Source organism: Taeniopygia guttata, chromosome Z (genome assembly GCF_048771995.1).
Source record: "Taeniopygia guttata chromosome Z, bTaeGut7.mat, whole genome shotgun sequence".
Taxonomy (NCBI): domain Eukaryota; kingdom Metazoa; phylum Chordata; class Aves; order Passeriformes; family Estrildidae; genus Taeniopygia; species Taeniopygia guttata.
This window is the reverse complement of record NC_133063.1, coordinates 64,207,800-64,223,607: the sequence shown is the minus strand read 5'-3', so window position 1 is coordinate 64,223,607 and position 15,808 is coordinate 64,207,800. Positions and strand designations below refer to the sequence as shown.

Genomic DNA, 15,808 nt, shown 5'->3' with positions numbered 1-15,808 from the left:
TTTTACATGTGAGTACTGAGAGAGTATATATGAGAAGGAGGGAGGAGTTGGGGAAAGCATTTTTAGGGGCAAAGCCTTGAGGTTCCTAATGTTCAGCATCAGTGCATTCCTTGCATATCATTTGAGAATAGCCAATTAAAAGAAGACACAACTTCACATAAATCTTGCCCTTTATCTGGCAGATGCAGGAATTCTGAACGGGGCAAGGTAATATTCAGGTTTATAGCCCAATGAAAGCTTTTCAGAGGCTTGATACTGCTCACCAAGTATTCGGAAGGAAACTGGAGAAGAAGGAGCAAGAGCTCTGTCCTGTGAAGTACAATGTGAACTGCTGCAGGGAAGCAAAGACATTTGCAAAACACAAACTTTTTTATTTTCACGCCTTGTTTAGGAAGTATACCATTATACTGGTTAAATTGAACCATACTAAAATTACTGTTTTCAGTTTACCTCTTGTAGATTACTTGTGTTTTCTAAGATTTTGCTCTTCATGTGATAATACTTGTAAATGTGATGGCCATCTGTGCAATTCTAACTCAGAAGATGTGCATTTTAATTCCTTGGCCAAAAGTTAGCCATAATATTATTTTCTATATACACATCATATAGTCACTCTGAGAGTGACAGATAGAGTCAGCCACAGTTAACATCTGATTTCTGATATTGGCTGAGTAGCCAGTGCCATTAATATACATTGTAAGTAGCACTCAGTATAAATAGAATCCACATAAAAAAGACACATTGAGTTGGATAAAGAGGAAGTAATTAAAACCATAGTATATTACATACCTAAAGGTGTAGAGTTAAGGCTTCCATGGCAACCTTAACCCTGCATTTCCTGCCTTTAGTGATTTCAAAAGCTCAGCTTCACTCTTGCTTTAATATAGTATTTCATACTGAATATTTTCACCGATAGAAAGGTTATTCTGAAACCTGACATTTCTAGGACTCCTAATACTAACCCAGTTTGCACAGCAACAACTATAAATTATTCAGAAGAAACTGAACTAATACATAGTGCACAACAAAGACTGAACTTGCTTTAAGCTGGTGTAATGTATTATGGATATGTGGTAATCTCTTCATATATAAAGTGCTTGCAGCTCTCCTTTGGATCTCTATTTCACCGCCTTTGTGATGCTGGCTGAAAAAGTATCTGGCCTGAAAAACACCATATTAAACTGAAGATGAGAAGGAATATGCCTGCAAATATAAAATTAGGAAAAGATTTTATTTTAATTACAGCTAATGAAAAATATTAGCAAGTATGCGTGGAAAATTGGTGGTGGTGGTAATGAATATGAGCAACAGTGTGGATTACTGTTTAAAATTGTTCCAATTTTGAACTTCTAACTTTTGCTTAGACTTCTGTAACTTGTTTCAGGAAGTGTGTATGGCACAGATGTATGTGTCCCTCTCTTGGCTACCTGCATTTTTACATGAGTGTCAACTTTTATGGCTTACTAGTAACATAAATACTATTGGTTTGAGATAGCATTGAATAGGCACTTCATTTTTAGAGCCAAAGTACATAGGACCAGCTCTTTATAGGACGCTTTACTTAAATGTTTATTAAAAACTGTGTCTTCAGTTATTCCTATTATAGGACTTCATAGAAAAGTTTGGAAGAAAACATCTATTTGCATCATATTTCAAAGCTTAAGGTAATCCTTTTTCTTGTTAACAAAAATGTTCTGATTTCTTGAGTAAAACTCCTAAACACAAGTACATTTTATTTCAAAGCTTTAATGGTACAGGAAAATGTACTTGGTCATCTATGTCTGTAATTATCTGAAGGATGTCAAGACAATTGATTCAGGCTTTTCTCAGTGATGCTAAGCAATAGCACAAGAGCCAATGGGCAGACACTGATGCACAGGAAGTTCCACGTGGACGTGATGAAGAAGTTCTTTACTGTGCAGTGACTGAGCAGTGGAACAGTCTCAGTTCCAGAGGGTGTGGAGTCTCCCTCACTGGAAATATTCAAGAACTTGTCTGGACACAATCCTTGAAATGTGTTCTGGGACAGCCCTGCTGGAGCAGGGAGGTTGGACCACATTGACCCGCTGCAGTCCCTCCCAACCTGACCCATTCTGTAATTCTGCCAAATGTATTTGAAATTTGGAAAACTGTAGAACAGCTTTTGTGTAAGTAGACATGTAATACTCAAAATATTAATATCATTAATAATCTTCTCAGTGGGGGTAAGATTAAAATTAAGTAATTTCTTAGTTGATAGTACATATCTTTGACAACAAAGCCATTATGTAAGTTTGGGGTTTTTTTTCCTATAAAATTCTGTCATCATTTACATCCAAATGATAAAATTTAGTTCTTAAACATGAACAAGCTCATGAATGAAATAAAACTGGGCATTCAGGTGCATTTTCCACAAACAAGTAAGCAACCAAAACCAGAGGTAAAAGTCAGAAAGACACAGTAAAGAAATATAATACAAGAGAATTCACGCTGGCCACCAAAGATAGCTCTTTCACCCTATTCAGCCTCTGGCATTATATTCAGAAGATGTCAGGAAAATATAACTCAGGTAGGAAGTTATATTTTATTTACTAATCCACAGTAGGACCTTCCCAATTTGTTCAAGTCCCAGTATGCTCATGGAGAACTCATAAATTCTCAGTGCATGCTTAAATGTATAAATTTTAAAACAAATATAAAGTAGAGATAATACTGACTTTATTAAATGTTTAATTCAATAGAGAAAAAAAAAAAGTATCTGTCTGTCTGTCAGTTTGGGGATGTTACTGTATGCATGAAGATAAGTTGATGGATATTGCCTCCAGATCCATTAACCTTAAATAAATTTCTCTCAACTACTTATAAAAACTGGGTAACAGTGGATTATCTACTAGACCTTTGTAGCAACAATAAAATTCTTATTAAAACCTTAACCCTCAGAAACAGACATATCAGGCATGCCTTTCAAAAACTTAACTGACTAGTTTAGGGCATGAAGAACATGAATATCATCCTAAGGGTACAACGGGCTAATACAAAACTGAAAAAAACCTCAGATTTGTAGAGTTGTGCAGAATAAATTTGCTTTATCCAGTGTTTTCAATCAAAATTCATGACCCTGTGTTTTAAGACATGTCTCACTTCATGCAAGAGAGAAAAGATTAAAATTTAGGAAAATTTAGACCTTCATTTAAAACACTTGTATTTAAAGGAGTGTAATTACAAAATTTACAGAAACAAAGATAGAAGTAATAAAATTACTAGCAATTACTCATTAATCTAACCAGAGCAGAGCATTAACCATGTATAACCATTAACTCTCATCAAATGCATATGGCACATATTAAACAGTAATCTAATCTACAAAATCCTCATCTGAAGAAGGTACAGGGATAATTCATATGTAGTCATCCCAAATGAAGATAACTGTAAGTACATATTTTGCTATAAGTAATTATTATAGATTTATTAAATCTCTATTTTAACTGGATTTTAAAATTTAAAGTTGGAATTCACAGATTTAACTGACATGTTTGCAGAGTTACCTCACATTTTCATTTGGGAGCCATGATATTAATTACATTTAATACATTCTGTACGTATATTATGTGATACCTATATGCATATAAAATTAGTATAGTGTATGTAATAAATACTTTAAAAGCATGGAAGAAATCATATAAGGGCATCACTGAATCTGGCTGAAGGTTAAACATCAGTACAAGAATGCTGCACAGGGAAAAAAGACTGCATTTGTGTAATTATTAATTTTTCATTTAGAATTTTCTTGCTAAAGTTATTTTCTTGCTAAACGGTTGATGGACTTACTTTTAATGCCTTTATACCTTTTTAATATTGTTTTAAAATATGTTCTTTGTATTATTATTAAAAACTTGTATTGTTTTCCTGTGGAAAGCTGCTTTTTCCGTGGTACATAAAATTTGTTTTAAACCTAAGTCTCTGACTTGGCTTCAATCCCAGAATATCCTGATTTCTAAATGAAATTCAAAGCATTTCATATGGGTATCATGACTAAGAAGCTTCAATCTTCACAGTGGAGCCTGCATTGTATTAATCCTGTTATACCATTTATTTCATTGTAGCTACATTTTTTATTTTAATATATGTGCTATGTTTGGTCTCAGTACCAAACATGAAAAAGGGATACTTCGAATGAAGCTCTGTGTTGACATAAGTTTCATTATTTCAGACCTGGTCCCAGAGACTAACAACATCATAAATGAGCATATATTACAGGTGGTTTTGAAACAAAAAAATATGTTTCAAGTAAGTTAAATAAATGAGTAGGGACAGCGTGTACAAATGCATGTTTTTCATCACTGTTAACGAGTGCAGTAGTATAGGTGCCCTTTAATGAGGCTGTTTGCTATGGTAAAGCACATTCCAACCACATACCTGTCTGAACTCTTATAGGCCTCCCACAGTACCAAGAGGCAAAGAAAAGTCTGTAGACTTTTCAAAGCTTCAACAAAGGTTTCCATAGAGAAATTGACTTTTATTCTTCATTTTTTTCCTTCTTGAACTACTGACAATTGAGATGCTTTGATCAAACTTTCCGTCACTATTTACCTTCAGAGACTAACTAGCTAGAGCACTTCAGCTCCAAAAGCTTCAGAAAATTGCACTAAATAGGACTTTTATGTTGCATAATGATTTTCATTCTATGAGAGAGATTGCAGATGGCTCATCAGAGATCTCTTTGTCAATTACTTCTGGAAACCACTCTCTTTCCTGCATATCAGAACTAAGTATAGTTTGTAGTTTATAGAGCTGACTTTAGACACTGCCTCTATTACAGATCATAAATTTCCTTCAATGATTGCTCAGTTTCATGGCCGTTGTTCAAATAAATTTGTTTTACAAATAGTTCTTTTACAACAAATATACCATTTTTTTATTCTAATGCAAGCATCTTTTGAGGCAGAAACACGAGATTAGTCCTAACAACATTCTGTTTGGGGGAATCTGTTGGAATCACTAGTGGAAGTTCTCCAATTCTTTGTTGTATAGTTGTTCAGTTGAGTATCTGCTGATCAACAGTCCAATTCCTAACTAAAACTAGAAGTAAGATTTTATATGCCTTTTCTAACAGAAGAGTATCTATAAACTCAGATCACAGTCAGGGGCAGGAAGAAAGACAGCACACATTGAAAAAAATAGGACAGCTCTCAGCACATCAAAGCACAGAGATTTGTCTCAGAAGGCTGTTGGCAATTTGTAAAATGTCAGGTTATTTCAGGTGCCTCACTGAAATGTGCAGCTAGGTTGACAAGTGAATGCAGGCAAGACATGGGAAAAAATGCTTAAGAGTAAACAGTCTGTGCCAAAAAAAAAAAAGTTATTCAGTATCTCGATTGATGCAAACACAAAATCAATGTGCCTTTTGCCAAGAAGCAGAGGAAAGGAAACCAGGAAAATACATAGCAACACAAGTTACTTCAATCAGTCAAGGCATTTCTAAATTATTTTTTCTTTCTTTTTTCATTTTTGCTGTATAAAAAGATGTTGATCTTTAATAACCTGCTCTAAACACTGCCTGCTGCCAAGTATATTGATTGTGTTAGGTTAGACTTGTCATAGACCTCATGGCAGATGTGAGAAACCTAGAAGCAGCACATTATTTGGTTAATGGATAGATTATGGTGAGAAAAGCAGTCAAACGACCCAAAGAACGCCATTTGGATGTGGCAGGTGGGGAACTGGAGCTATAAGGACTTGTATAACAGATTTCTTATAGTTAAGACACAAAGTTTCAGTCTTGAGCAGGAAGTAGAAAGTTAAGTCTTGATTCCAAACAAACAACGCAGAAAGATTGTCATTGTTTAATCCCGTTTCGCAACCAGAGCTGCACAGCCACTTCCTCACTTCTCCACTATCAAAATCTGTGACAGAATCAGAAGGGTAAAAGTTAGAAAACATGGCTTGAGATACAGATAGTTTAATAGAAAAAGCAAAAGCTGTGCATGCAAGCACAATAAGCAAAATAAGGAATTTATTTGCTGCTTCCCATGGACAGGCAGGTGTTCACCCAGCAGAGCTGGACTCCATCACAAGTCATGGTTACTCAGGAAAACAAACATTATAATTCCAAATATTCTCTGTTCTTCCTTCTTCCCCCCAGTTTATAACCTGGGCATGATGGTCTGGAATATCCCTTTGGTCAGTTTCCATCACTGTCCACCCGTGTCTCATCCAAACTTCCCAAGCAGCCCCAGTCTGCTCACCAGAACAAAAAGTTCTTATGAGAAATTTCTTTGTGGCTGAACTTTGCTTTACATCTTCATTCCAAGTATGCCACTAGGATTTGTCTCTCATAAACGTAATGCTAACCACAAACAGACCCTTATATGAAGATTCCATGTCATAGCCAAGACAATAAAGTCCTTTCACAGCCCACACTTTCCTTTGCCAGTCCATTTGCAGTCCCACTTCACTAGGCCCCTGTGGTTTTTTGCTTTCTTATCTGTTAGGCCTATCTCAGAGTAGCCAGAACCTTAGATAGTAACAACTCCAGCTGTGGCCTGAGCTCAGCTGAGCAAGCCCCCACATAAGAATTTTGAAGCACAGGAAGCTTTCAACTTACTCCTTCCCTCTTAAACATGGGAGCTTCAACAGTGTATCTATGCACGCACAAACTCACTGTTTCAGTACCTGCTCCTGCCAAGAGCTCACAGTGTACTCCTCAAGAAGGAATCACATTAAAGAGGACATTGCGGTGATGGCATGTGTCAAGTGATGGGCAACAAAACTGGTGAAAGGACTAGAAAATATGTCATATGAAGAACAAACAAGGGAGCTGAGTTTCTTTAGTCTCAAGATGAGGAGGCTCAGGGGGCACCTTAACAGTTTTACAGCTCCCTGAAAGGAAGGTGCCAGGTAGGAGATGGTCTCTCCTATGGTGCCTGCAGGACTACAGGAAATAGCATTTAATTTTGACAGGGGAGATTCAGATTACATATTAATTTTTTCCCTCTAAATTATTAGGGTGGTTAAGCATTGGAATAGATTGCCTAAGGAAGTAATTGAATCACCTTGAGATGTCCTTGAGGTGTTTGGATGTGGTGCTGGGTGATCGTTTAGGGATTACAGCGGTAGTGCTGGATGGATGGTTGATGGACTGACTGCATGGATCTTAAAAGTCTCTTCCAACATTTACGATTCTATGATTTTGCTTCTGACATCCTTCAGGCGCAAAGCATTTCAATATGTTTGTGACCCCAGATTAATTTTATAATCCATGTCGGCCAAATCCCAGTATTTAGCCAAATACAACAGCTTGGAGACACACTTCTGAAGTACTCAATAACAGCTAGTCTGCCAGTAATTACAGAAACAAAACCGGCTGCACCGCCGTGTGTCCCCCGGGCCCTCCCAGCACCGGTCGCCGCCGCCACCGCCACGTCCCACCCGCCCCTCACGAAAGCGCCCGCCCCGCGCATGCGTCCCGCCGCGCCGCTAGGGGGCGGTGGCGGCGGGAGGCGGCGGAGAAGCGGCGGGCGCTTCCTGCGGCGGTGCGGCCCCTTCCTGCCGCATGCCGGCCCCTTCCTGCGGGTCCCTGCATCCGGGGGCCGGGACGGTGCTCAGCTGCAGAAGCTGCTCTCCGCTGCCCACCCCGCGCAGTGCTGGCCGCAGGCTCGCCCCAGGCTCGTCCCGCCTGCCTCCGCTCAGGCCCTGCGTGAGTGTCCTGTGGGGGTCCCGCGTGGACGTGGCAAGGAGAGGCGTGGGGGGGCCGGGCTCTGGCCCCGGGGGTGGCAGCGGGCCCGGACGCCTCTCCCAGCATGGGGGCTGGGGGCTGACGAGCTTCCGTGTGCTTCTATGTGTTTCTGTGTGTTCCGTGTGCTTCCCTGCGCGTTCACTCGTGTGGCTCTGTGGGAAATAACTGCTTGTTTGGAAACAGTGCTCACAGCGACAAAGACCCCTGAACTGTAAGTTACGGAGCTTGTTTAGAAGAGCCTGGCAATTCCTGGCGAGGTAACCAGTGCTGGAAATACGGTCGAGGTCCTTGTCGTTGTTGTGAGACAGCAGTGTTGCTGTATTGTTTTGGTTTCGGAAAGGTAACTCCTCCATTGCTTGTCTTCTTGGTGTTTACAGCTTCAAAGGCTAAACCGAACATGCGTTTCTATCGAATTCTCGTTCATCGTTCTGTTACTAGCTAGTATCCATAAACTGGTTATCTGTACGGTGTGCTTTGGAGGCTGCCTGGTCTGCTCAGTGGGGAGTGAGCCATGTTGACAGTTGTTCTGTCTACTAGAGATGGAAAAGTTTGGACAGCACATAAATACTCATCCAGACTAAATGTTAAGTGACTTACTTGTTATGCAACATGATGTGATTTCTTCAGGAGAACTGAAAGTGAACATCCAAAGAGTAACTTTCATAATGCATAATGCTTCCCCTCACCTACCTCATCAAATGGGGAAAAAAATAAGAATAGCTTTCTCTTAGAACTAGTACAGTAATGTGCACCTATTTACTATTCACTAGTGTGGGCTGTTATCATAGGAAATAAGGAGCAAAACCAAACCATATAAACTCCTTATTATTAATTCTCTTATGCTCTGTCCTAATGCTGTCTGCAGTGACAGTTGGAGCTATCTGGCTTGTTGTACCAAAATCAACTTTTAGTCAAAAAGATAGTAAATCTATATTTTTCTATGACAGAATATGTTCAGTAAAATAGTACTGAATATGTATGATAAAGCGTGATTAGCTTAGTTGCAATTGGCGTAATAATTTTTCTGCTTTCTTACGTTGCATGTTGTGAAAAAATACTAACTTCATGGCATAACTTGTAGTTCATGATTAGCTGCACCTTCATGCTCTTATGATGTACTCAAGGGTTTCTTTCCATATATTGTGAGCCTCATTATGGAATGTTTCAAATACGAAACAAATTCAAATATCGCTGTTACATGGGATTTCTCCCTGAGATGAAAACTGTTATATCTTGTGACATGTAATTTTTTAAAAATTAAACTTAAAATTGAGGGGGGTCATATAAAAATTCACTTTTAAACATAAATAAAGTAATTATGAAATTTCAAAGTGTGCAGTATTTTTATTCAGTGTCTAATACTGAAAGTAAGTCCTGTGATCACCTGATGACCTGTTTAAGCAATTCCTGGAAGTATATTCTAGCTTAGTTGAATTATTAAACCAAGAGCTTAAAAGGTAACTGGTATTTCTTTTTGGCTGAATTTTTTTTTTTTTTTTTTTTTTTAGATAAAAGGATACATGTTCACTTTGAGTAGAAAGGAGCATGTTCCCAAATTCTTCCAACTTGGGTCGTCCACCCTTCCTGCCAAAATATCAACAGCAGAGTACTTTTCTCACTAAACTTCCTGTAAATATACCTCCTACTCTTCTTTCTCCCCAGCAAATTGTCGTTCCTCCGTTTCATCTTCGCAGTGCAGTGTAAGTACAGTAAGATTTGGTAGTAGGGGTTGGGTTGAAAGAAATATTTCTCTTTTTAGAGGATGGTTTTCACTATTAATAACATTGAACTGCACTGAACTTCACAAAACATGAAGATGTCATGCAAATAAAAAAGAGCTATATAATTTCTCTTATGGACCTGCAAATCTAAATGCTCACCTGTGATGAATAATACATGAGATGTAATTGCACTGATCAGAATTGTTAATCCATAGTTCAGTTTTAAAGATCTTCAATCATATTTGTTTATTGGGGAGAACAGGGAGACCATGAGAAGGGGAAGAAACATTTATTCTTGGTTTTGTATTTGAAGACACTGTGTTGTTTAGGCTTTTGAATTTAAAAGTTCCTCAAGTGAATTTGTTTGCTGACCCCTTCTTATACATATGCTGTCAAGAATGAGCATTTTCTGTTTTTAATTAAATATATATTATAAACTGAAATATATCTTCATATTGAATAGAAAAGAAAGATGTAGTCCTTCTAAAAACAACCCAAATGACAGGACTTGTAGAATTTAATATTCAGTAAACAACAACTACCAACCCATGAAAAGTATCTTGGTTATCTTATGAATATTGTTACTGACTGTAGTCTTTCTAGAGCTGTTTTGAATGGGAACATTGAAGCTACTCCAGCTGTTACTCCAGTTGTTACACTGCAACCAGTGACTTATGAAAGTGGCAGTCCAGTGTCTACGCCAGATGTCCAGACGTCATTTCAAGGAAGAAAGTAAGTTCATTGAATGTGTGTGACTAATAGTGGTTGTGGTTGTAATGTACCTGTTGTGAAGTTCCTCTGATATCAATTTCTTATGCAATTTCAGTTATGTTAGAAGTTGCAGTACTGAATACTTTTTTCTTTTTGATGGAAATTGGCCATGTATTAGCTCTTTAAAGCATTGTATTTGTTTGAGAATCTTACTACTCAGAAGTGACTTCCTAGTTTTTCTCTTCTGGCCTCTGTAGCCTTGCAGAAGTGATTAAGTGATTTATATATTTACTGCAGTGAATTGTGGTCTGTGTGGGCTTGACTTTAAGCTGGTTTGCGTCAACAAATGTTCTTTTCCTGTTAATTTGTCATGTTAAAAATAAAGAGTGCACCCTCAAGATTTTATGGGAATTGTCATGCTTTCCTGATGGCACATTGTATTTTTCCTTATTTTCTTAACTGTGTGATGTATTATTTTTCAAATGCAAGGTATTAAATTCAAGCATGTGTAAGTTCTTTTTTTTTAAAGAGGATTTTATGGAAACCTAGTTTTTGTAGTTTTTTTTTTTTTAATTAACTTGAATTTACATTACTACCTTTGTTATTTTAAAAGGGAAATTTTGCATAAATGTAGGGTTTAATTTTCTTTTAATGCTTTAGAAAAAATCCTGTTCTCTTTATTAGTTCAGATATTCTAGCTGATACATGTTTCTAGTAATTGTGGGAATCAACTGATTGGAAGGAGATTCTATGTGTCCTCAGTACTATCTCCTGAATGCTATTTCTCCACTGAATCTAACATGAAAAAACAAGCACAGTCAAATAAATGCTATTAAGTTATAGCTGAGTGTGTAAGGAAGCTCCTGGTTTTGTGCTGCCTGAATCTTTTCCTCTTGAGCAGTCTGTTCTATGACAAACTGTGCCATGCTGGGAGATTTGTAGTCAGCTTAAACAAACTTGTCATGTGGATTTCAGTTGGCTAAATGCAGACACTTGCCTTAAAGAATTGCATCAATCCAGTTCTTGAGTAGCTTAATTTCTGTGATTTTATGTTCTCTTTTCCCATTCCAGGTTTGTTTCACATAGTACCTAGGATGGGCACACCTCTTCTATAGCATATTTGGGCTTAGTGAAGTAGTTATGTCATTAAGTATTAGGATTTGAACTTTGTAGAAACTGTCTTTTAATCATAAATTGGAGCTTGTGAACTAGAGGAATTACACAGTGTCTCTCTCTCTAGGAGACAAAGTCAACAGCATGTTCCAGATGATGCCAAACGGCAGAGGATTCATTCCCATGATTCTGATACAGCTGTAGTTAACAAAGCAGTGCCTTTGCCAGAAGAAGGTAGACGCTCCTTCCCAGCATCAGTTTCAGTTCCGTCTCCAGTGTTGCGTGCACGTGGCTCGCCAGTCTTACTTGGATGTGTCCCTCCTTTGCAAGATACTTTGTTTCCAGATCCTACAGAAGCCAGGCTCCCTGTTGCCAAGGACCAGGTAATGGCTTCCTGTACCTGTGCTTTACTTCTGAGTAGGCAGAGGTAGAGGTACTGTAGGAGACCACAGACATTTCTGCCAAGGTTTTTGACAGTATCATGGGATATCTATTGGTAAGCCACTATTAGAAGTAGTATCAATAAGCATAGCTGCCATGTGGTTCTGTATCACTTCCTTGTCTGTGCTTGGGCTTGAAGCATTTTTATGGTGGCAGGGGAGTCAGGGCATTGTTTCCTTGTGTTGTTTATTTACATCCTAACGTCAGGAAACCTGCATGTCTGATGTAGGAAGTGAAATTTGGAGAATAGTCCATTTCTCACATGATTGGAGGTGGAGAAAATCCTGGTTAAAAAAAAAAAAAAAATCCACCATAGTAATATAAGAGAAGCCCATGCAGTATTTGACCTGTAAAGATGTTCGCTACAAGAGTTATTGTTATAGCTGTTCTGGAATATAGAAGAGAATGGAGTGAACTTCAGAGCTGTTTCTTATTCTGCACCCACATGACAGAAGGGGTTTGAGTTTTTTAGTGTAAATACGCCTGTAATACATTATAGAATGTAACAGTGTTGGAAAGGGAAATGAGTCAATATCTCCTTCCAACAGAGATGTGACTTCTTAATTTGTTTATGTGGGATAAAAAATAAAGCTAATTTAAATCAGGTTTTTTAATGATATTTTTCTCCCTATTAATGGTAGACAAACTGTTGACAATAAAGTCAGCAGAAAATGTCTCTGGTCATTCACTAAATATTCTCTGAAATACTTCATGTACTGATGATGCAGAAATTATTTTCTGTAGTTTGCCAGTCTATAATAAATGGAACAAATTTAAATTTAAAAACTTAGCAGAAATTTCTTTAAGGAACTATTGATTGTGAGTTTAAGTGCAGTAAAACTCTAGACAGTGGAGTAGGTCATGTGAAATGGTGCTGGGTTTTGCATTAAAAAAAAAAACAGTCTTCTATGTTTCATGTGATTGCATCCGTGGCAAGAAAGAATGTTCACATGTTCACTTTGGTGTGTCTTTACTTTTTGTATGTGTGTGTCCAGTTAAGTAAACAGGTTTTGGAGTGGTTTCAAGTATGTCGGCAGCAGCCCTCTGATTTGGACAGAAAAGAACTTTGCAGAACAGAACTCCAGAGAGAAATTCAGCTAATTTTTCCACGTATGTTTTGAATCTAATCACGTAATATCAGTTTGCATGTTCTTCAAGTTTGTGGTTCTCTCTTCCTCTCAAACTGTAATATGTCACGTCATGTTTATTTTTTGTTACTCTTCTTTTACAGAGAGCAGACTCTTTTTGGTTGGGTCCTCACTGAATGGATTTGGCACTCGTACTAGTGATGGTGATTTGTGCCTGGTGGTTAAAGAAGAACCAGTAAGTAATTTAAAACATATGTAGTTAAAACAAAGTCTGGTTTTATGCATGTGCTGTTAAAAGGCTGGATCCTGAAATGATAAAAAATGCTCAAATCTTGTTGATTTAATAACGTGCACTCATAATATCTGCAAACTATGAGCCCAGTAATGTGCAGATAAGTATTCAACCATAACAACCTAACAAAACTTATTTTTAAAACTTTACCTTTAATTCATAAGTGCAAAAATAAAGCAAAAGGGAAGCAGATGCCTAGAATGATGAAGAAAACTGGTTAGAGTACTCTTATAAATGCAGAAACAATTTCTAATAAGTAAAATTTCATATTATTTAGATTCATAGCTACCAATTTTAGTGATCAGGAATAAAAATGTATTTAGTATCTTAAACATTTTTAGTGAGGAAAAAATACTGTGAGTAGAAATTAGGTAAACAGAAGGGATAGCTGAAAGAAATTTAAATAGACTATAATCTTGAAAGAATTGAAGCATAATTTAAAGGGAAAAAGAGGGCATTTTTGTATAAATGGGGCTAGGTTTTCATCTAGGTCTGTGATTTTTGAATGTTGGATAATCACCTTGAATATTGAGTATTGATTTTTCTGTCTGGCATTTACTGTGATAAATGTGTATGTAGGCTGTAGAATGTGTTGGTGTACATGTTCATGTATTATTCTGAGAACTAATTTCATTTTAAAAGGAAAGCATGCTTACTTTTAATGTTTAAATGAGAGATACCAATATTTTTTATTAATTTTAATTCCACATTTCAGGTGAATCAGAAGACTGAAGCAAGACGTATACTCAGCTTAGTCCAAAAACTCTTCACTACTAAGCTTTGTAAGTTACCATCTAAAGTGAGCTGATAAGATTATTCAGTTCTAGAAGAAGTGTTGGTGCTCAATTGCAACTAATGTATGTAAGTGTGTCTTGTCTAAGTTCTAATCACAGTACTGTTTGAAGAAAAGCTATAAATATTTAGTAATGTTACTTGATGCTTATGAATGGTAATTAGAAAAACAACCGTTTTTCTTGAAAACTAGGGGACTTCAATAATGGGAATATCTCGGATGACTTTTGAGGTGTGGAAAAAAATGAGAAGGGAGTAGCTTTCTTTTTGGGAAACCTCTATTAGTGTACTCTTGCTAATATCTTAGATTGCAGTGTCTTCCTGGAAAAATACTCTTTAAGAATTTCTAAAGTACGATGTCACTCACAGTAGACTGTGTAGAATTGTTGGGGTTTTTTTCTTTTGAGAAGTAATTAACTTAGGGGCCTAATGAAGAAAGTAATAAATGTTGACAATGCTAGCACATACAGATAAAACATGTCAATTCATAATTTCTTTAGCTTATTGTTTAGACTCCCTTCAGATTAAGAATTCACATGGGTAGTTCTTGACCTAAATGTGAAAGCCTTCTACTTCAAAGAGGCTTTTGTATCTTCCTTTGAATTATGAAATACTCTAACATTTACTGATATCAATGACTTTATTATGCTGCTTCCCAGACTTGTGGTAGATTATTTGATGCTACCCCTTATAGTGATGTTCTGAACAGTCCTGCAGTGCTAAAAGGAACAAACTATAAATTTAAATGTAGACTTCAAAATTTCTTTGTTGGCAAGTATGCATGCACAGATTTTAACAGCTCATGTGGAAGAAAGACTTGATACATCTATTGCTGAATAGGCATCTGATATTTAATGCTTATTACTACTGATTATGAACATTTGCATAAGTCTGAAAATTAATCTGGGTTTGTCTGTGGTGCAGCTCTCTCCAGTGCTTTCTGATAGCACGGTGATAATAACATTGGTGTGTTTTCAAGGTTCAAGAAGCTTCTAAATGAGCAGGTTTTTTCAAGAGCTCTTGTTCTGTGACGAAGTTTTAGACAAAATCAGGTTTATTTAGCAGTAGCAGAAAGATATGATAGTCATGTGCAAGTGATCCCCAAGTGATTTGTGCCTTTGCCCATTTTTGATTTTGTAATTCTCTGATACCTTGCAAGTGCATTTGGTCAGCTTGGTTTAATCACAGTATTCTATGGAAGTTAAAGTAGGACAAAGCGCTGCTGAGATTGCCACTCCTGTCAGGCTCCCTTTGTTGGGGTATGTAGTTCTCTTACATCATCTCCTCAGAATCTTAACATCACTGTGGCATTAATTCCTGTTTGTAGTAATCTGTCCTGTGTTTGTGTGTGGATGTTTCCTGAATAGAACTAGGAGACAGTAGTTGGTTAAAAACGTTCAAAAACAAAAGTCTTTGCCATATGGGTCTTTACATCTAGATTTAGCTAATTTACTAGCTGTAGCTCAGTTATGCTAAGGTTTAGTACTTCTGGAACAGGAGGTGTCCTGGTCTCAGGTGAGATAGTTAATTTTCTTCTTAGCATCTGATACAGTGCTGTGGTTTGGATTTAATATGAAAATAATGTTGGTAATACACTGAAGTTTTAGTTGTTCTCAGTAGTGCTTACTATACATCAAGGAGAGCCTGTCTACCTAAAATGTATGAAGCTGCTTCTGGTAATTATTTTCAAGTTTTGTGCTGCCCTGTTAGTATGTATGATAGTATCCTATAATTTTAAGGTAATAGCTCTCTGACAATATTAGTTAAGTATTTATTTCTTTTTCTGTAGAAGAGAGACTGCAGTATGTTCTGACGAGTTGTGTGAACACTCATAAAACTTACTGTTGCTTCACAGGAGAGAATGGAAATAAACATAGTTTGGGCCAAACATAAAAGCTAGCAAAGTGTGTGTCAAGATGAAAGAGAAACAACAGGG

General features: G+C 37.1%; 1 protein-coding gene across 2 annotated transcripts in view; it reads left to right on the top strand.

The window, feature by feature from the left end:
- Nucleotides 1-7,508: 7,508 nt before the first annotated feature.
- The window catches only part of TENT2 (terminal nucleotidyltransferase 2), a 47,308-nt gene continuing 39,008 nt past the window's right edge, over nucleotides 7,509-15,808 (top strand). Inside the window, exons 1-7 of one of the 2 annotated variants that reach the window (XM_030258598.4) lie at nucleotides 7,509-7,675; nucleotides 9,223-9,414; nucleotides 10,039-10,167; nucleotides 11,387-11,642; nucleotides 12,696-12,810; nucleotides 12,932-13,023; nucleotides 13,796-13,862. In XM_030258598.4, coding sequence (XP_030114458.4) covers nucleotides 9,260-9,414; nucleotides 10,039-10,167; nucleotides 11,387-11,642; nucleotides 12,696-12,810; nucleotides 12,932-13,023; nucleotides 13,796-13,862 — 814 coding nt within the window. In that variant the 5' untranslated portion in view covers nucleotides 7,509-7,675; nucleotides 9,223-9,259. Of the gene's footprint in view, nucleotides 7,676-9,222; nucleotides 9,415-10,029; nucleotides 10,168-11,386; nucleotides 11,643-12,695; nucleotides 12,811-12,931; nucleotides 13,024-13,795; nucleotides 13,863-15,808 lie in introns of both variants that reach the window. The other variant, XM_030258597.4, reaches the window with a different exon arrangement.